The sequence below is a fragment of the Histoplasma capsulatum genome, genomic scaffold (genome assembly GCF_000149585.1).
Source record: "Histoplasma capsulatum NAm1 scaffold_1 genomic scaffold, whole genome shotgun sequence".
NCBI classification, from domain to species: domain Eukaryota; kingdom Fungi; phylum Ascomycota; class Eurotiomycetes; order Onygenales; family Ajellomycetaceae; genus Histoplasma; species Histoplasma mississippiense.
The window spans coordinates 4450401-4455007 of NW_001813982.1; the positions used below are offsets into that span (position 1 = coordinate 4450401).

Below are 4607 nucleotides of genomic sequence, written 5' to 3' on the forward strand. Positions count from 1 at the left end.
AAAAAATGGGGATTCCCAGGTATTTTTTTTGTCAGGGCCTTCCAAGTGGATATTTATCGTTAGCTCCCTTCATATATTTCTAGTTTTATGACACCCATGAAGACACCCCCAGCTGTCCCCTCTTGGGATTATTGTTTATCACTTGGAAGATAATTGTAAACCATCCAGCATCATGGCCCATATCATATCCCACTGCAAACGGCGTGCAAGAAAGGCTACCGGCCTCCCAATTTATTCCAGTAACTCCCGTGAACACAATAAGCATCCCCATATCTACTCACATAACCATAACCCGCTTCGCCTTGCCAAGGCGTGATCTGAAGAAGGGCTTCGCTCAAAGGACCGGAGACAATATTACCAATTCCCCTGCCTGCTGATAGGCAGGCTAAAAACCATGGTTGAATCGGTGGAACCCTTTTTCTCAACAATGTCGCGCATGATCCCTGGCCAGGTGCTTGTATACGATCCGGCGAAGAGCCCGTAAGCAGCGGCGAAAACGAGAAGGGGCGCCAGCGACAAAGAGAATCCCCAGAGGAGGAATACCGCTAGACTTGATCCAATCGTGGAAAGCAAAATGCACGTGGTAACGTCCCATGTGTCAATAATAGCCCCCATCGATACACACCCAATCACAGATGCGATATTCAAAAGGATAACTGCTAACGCTTCCATGCTCCCTCGTGCACCTATAAAGCGGGCATAACTTGGAAGGTAAATGGATGGTAAAAAGAAACCCAGGGCTTCAATAATATTGCATATCTCGAACAGAGCAAAGGTCGAACTGAACACGAAATAGAGGCTTATTGGAGGTGATCCGGGACGCTGGGAGGCTGGCACACGAGGTTTGACGAAGTAGACCAGTGGGGCTGTTAGGACAAAGAGGGCAACTGCAAATGCTCGGAGGGTAACCCGGAAACCAAAACGATCAAGCAAACGTTCCATCACAAATGGAAGGATGACGCCGCCCGATCCTGTCCCCGCCCACATGACACAGAAAGCAAGACCTTTACGTTTATCGAACCAGTCCTCCATCAGAAGGATGCAGGGCGAATATGCAATACTCCCACCGAGCGCATAGAACACACCCTGGGTAACAATCAGATGCGTAACATTCGTGGCGAAGGAACTGAGGGCCATGGCAAGGCACATCATCAGGACGCCAATGCCACAACCAGTCCGCTGGTACTTAGGCCAACGTCTGAATAGGGCGAAAACAATCGGCAGGTCAAGGTACATAATTCCCTAGGGGAAGACGAATCAGTCGATCGAGTTACATAAACTGTCGCTGGCGGCGATCTCTTCGGGAACGCTTTAAAAAAAAAAAAAAAAAGGACTTCAAAAATTGAGCAATATAACATCTCTCTCACCATCGCACAAGTCCCGATTACGGCAATGTTCCCAGAGTGCTTGAACATATCAAGTGAGCTGTAGTGGGCGTGAAACACTCCATATGTGAAAGCAAATCCCCAAACCAGAGCCTCCATGAAAAAGCAGGCCGCAAGAAACAGCCAAGCATCCTTTCCACGGTCAATTGGTGCCAGTTGCGTTGGCTGGCTGCCTTGCCATTGACAAGCCCCCGCATGAGTTCCCACATCCTTTTCTTCGAGGTGTGCCGATGTATCTCTTTTATTTGACAATGCCACCATGATAAGAGTACGATATCGCAAATCCTGAGAAATGGAAATTTGAATATCCGCAAATCAGGTTTGGACTGGCCGTACGAGGTAACAATCGCGGGGGAAGCTCCAGGTAAAGAGCATAGAATTATGAATCAGCGTTCCGGGAGGTTCAAAAAATGAAGCCAGGTAAAAGCCGTGGCGGTTGACATCGCGGCTCCCTCATATTTTTTGCCTCTAGCTTTGCTCTAAGTAAAATCGGGTGGGGTTGTCAAAGGGCGCGCAAGACTTTTGTCAACCAAAGGGCGAGACCCAGAAAATTCGTAACGGGTTAGCGGAACCATCCAAACTGCTTTTGACTGAGCGACGCTGATCACATTCAGCTGTGAGCTCATTGCTGGAACCTGGGACACACATGATAGCCCCCATTACGAGACCAGGCGCGTTTACGTAGTGTCAAGACCAATAGAATGTGTGCGTTCTGTGAGGGCATTAGCAGAATTTTGTGAGGTTGAAAGTGGGAAGTTGAACTCGCGTAAATGCTGAGCGGCGCTAATCGCGCTAATTCTTTGACACAACCTCAAAAGCTGGACGAGCTACTGCGTACACCCATTATTCATGATGATAATATACTATTGTACATTTTATTCAAGCTAAAGAGACCCGGCAGACAAATCTGCAATGTCTTAGATCTCCCTACGCGTCATTACGCGAGGCCAAAGTCGCACGGCTCACTGAGTATTCAGTCGTTCTTGTTATATAGCCGTCACTCCCATTTGCAGGCAAGATCTGCTTTTGGTCTTCATCCATGCTTCCAGTGTTGGTTGGTGATGATCGGCTAACATCTTTCATAGCATATGCTGTCCTCTCCTCGGCGTCATCATCTCCAAAGCCATAGGCTAGTGAGGTCTGGCGTCTTCCGCGAGAGCTGTGGTCCCCGTACCTCTTTCTTCCAGAGTATGCTCCTTTTCCATATGAACGTGTATTTGAGGGTGTCGAGAGGCCACTCATGACGCCGAACTTCCTCAGTACTCTCTCGAACGTTGATTTCAGAGGCGGTAGTGATGCGGCGAAAAGACCAGCATTGAACTCGGCTCTGCAGCAAGGTTAGAGAATGGCTTTAAAATACGGAATGTAGGATACCACTCACTTCACCCAGATTGTCAAATTCACGGCCGCATATGTCGGATCCTTAGTGTTTAGAATTGCGGGCAACTCGGTAGCTTTTGCTATTGCACAAGCAGAGGCCCTACGCAGATGTGAGTTCAAGGCCTCCACCACAATTGGTAAACAATGGATGAAATGCCTCACGCCAAACCGATAACAAAAACGCCTCGTAGCGCCCATTTATTGTATCGGGAAACCCTAACTTGGGAAAGGTATACGAGGGGCCCAATCGAGAAAGCAACGTCTGTGACAATATTGCCAGCTTTACATTATCAGCAACAGCACAGATAGGTAATCTCGAGTATATACACTCACTGGTCTGGAGGTATGACATGACAAGAGAGACCTTTCGAGGCCAGCAAGTCCCGGCGAGTGTTGGATCCTTATTCCATGTTTTCTCTAATGGCTTGCAACCCGCAAAAGTGGTAGGAATAACAGTCAAGTTAACGATTAGACTGATCGCAATGCACGCAATAACGCAAAAATTGAAAACCCTGCTCAGATCGAGCCGAAGCAGCGAACTGCCAATTCCAACTTTCAAAAATGCCATCGCAAGGCCATTGCATAATATCGCAAAAGTTGAAAATTTCATGCACTGAACCACATCGGCAATATCGAGTGTCAAGAACGGTTTCCCACTCCCATACTTAACACCAGCAATCGTTAGGCCTTGACCCGCCAGACCTGCAAGCTGATCGCCATGTCAGTTCACATTTCTCCGATGGACAGGATTGTAAAGATCATACCATTGCAAGAAATAAGAAAAGGTCATCCCATCCGAATGCTCTGGCGGCGGCATATCGAGCCCAGAATCGAGCGACAACAAATAGGGTTCCAAAAATAGTCAAAAAACATGACACTCCCATCAACTCGGGCCCACGGTCTGGTTTTGAGGTCACGCTTGGATCCATCCTTCAAAGCAAAAGTTGAATTTTTCAGTATCATCGAAGGTCGATTCCTCACATGAGTCCAAAGTCTAAGTTCTCTTGACGGGCAGATCAGAAGATCAGTGGCGATCCGTGAGGATATCTCGGATCGTTGAGCTTGAAAAGAATTAGAATTGCTAGCGGGCGAATCGCACATAGTTAAGTGTCTGGTTTCCTCAATCGAACTTAAAAAAATAATAGCCTGCGCTTTGCAAGTGGGAAATCGCCCATCCCTCATCGTGAACTCCACCAAACTAATGGCCTCGCTGCTTGGCCACAGGAGGGAGAAAATAATGCCAGGATTGATGCAAGCATTTCTTGGATCATACCTCCCATTACGCTAACGTTGGAGATAAATACAACCCTTACAAGTCGTCTTTCGCGCAGACAGGTTGGCATTTTTGGGTTTGGGAGTTGAGGTATCCCGATTTTGCAGTTCTGTGGGCACTGCACCCCTCGGATTCAATCACTTTGATGTCTACAAAAAGGCTTAACAATCACCCAGAATGCTCCAACTCTGCCAACAAATCATATCTCACACACTTCACACGCAACGAAGGGGCAACGAGGTGTGGAGTGGGAAATCCAATTACAATAAGCACTGGAAACCAGCGGACCAATCGAGATGTTGTCAATCCAAAGTCTAGCTTAACTTCAGAGGAACAACATCACTTTCTTTAGTGCTGCTTATTCGGAGTCAAGCTTCACGCACAAGAACAGAACATTAGTTTTACCAACCGACAGCATGCCAGCTCAATGCTCTCGGTGTGCGCCACCCAGCGAGTCGGAGCGAAGATTTGTTTGTTCTTCAAGAAAGGAGTCAGAGTCGTGTTTCGAAATCTTTGTTCAGAACCCCGGGATATGTCCACAGGTTTAGCCCAACTCCCAGTCCGCTAGC

The 4607-nt window shown here is 47.6% G+C and overlaps 2 protein-coding genes across 2 annotated transcripts; both read right to left on the reverse strand.

Moving 5' to 3' along the window:
* Window positions 1-354: 354 nt before the first annotated feature.
* HCAG_01266 (conserved hypothetical protein) lies at window positions 355-1646 on the reverse strand (the record flags this gene model as incomplete). Its single annotated transcript, XM_001544169.1, has 2 exons — window positions 355-1242; window positions 1368-1646. 2 exons carry the CDS (start codon window positions 1644-1646, stop codon window positions 355-357), a joined length of 1167 nt encoding a protein of 388 aa, XP_001544219.1.
* A 666-nt stretch (window positions 1647-2312) lies between these two features.
* Window positions 2313-3694, reverse strand: HCAG_01267 (predicted protein; the record flags this gene model as incomplete). The annotated part of the gene is made up of 5 exons (XM_001544170.1): window positions 2313-2712; window positions 2767-2845; window positions 2935-3045; window positions 3099-3474; window positions 3530-3694. 5 exons carry the CDS (start codon window positions 3692-3694, stop codon window positions 2313-2315), a joined length of 1131 nt encoding a protein of 376 aa, XP_001544220.1.
* Between the last annotated feature and the right edge of the window lie 913 nt (window positions 3695-4607).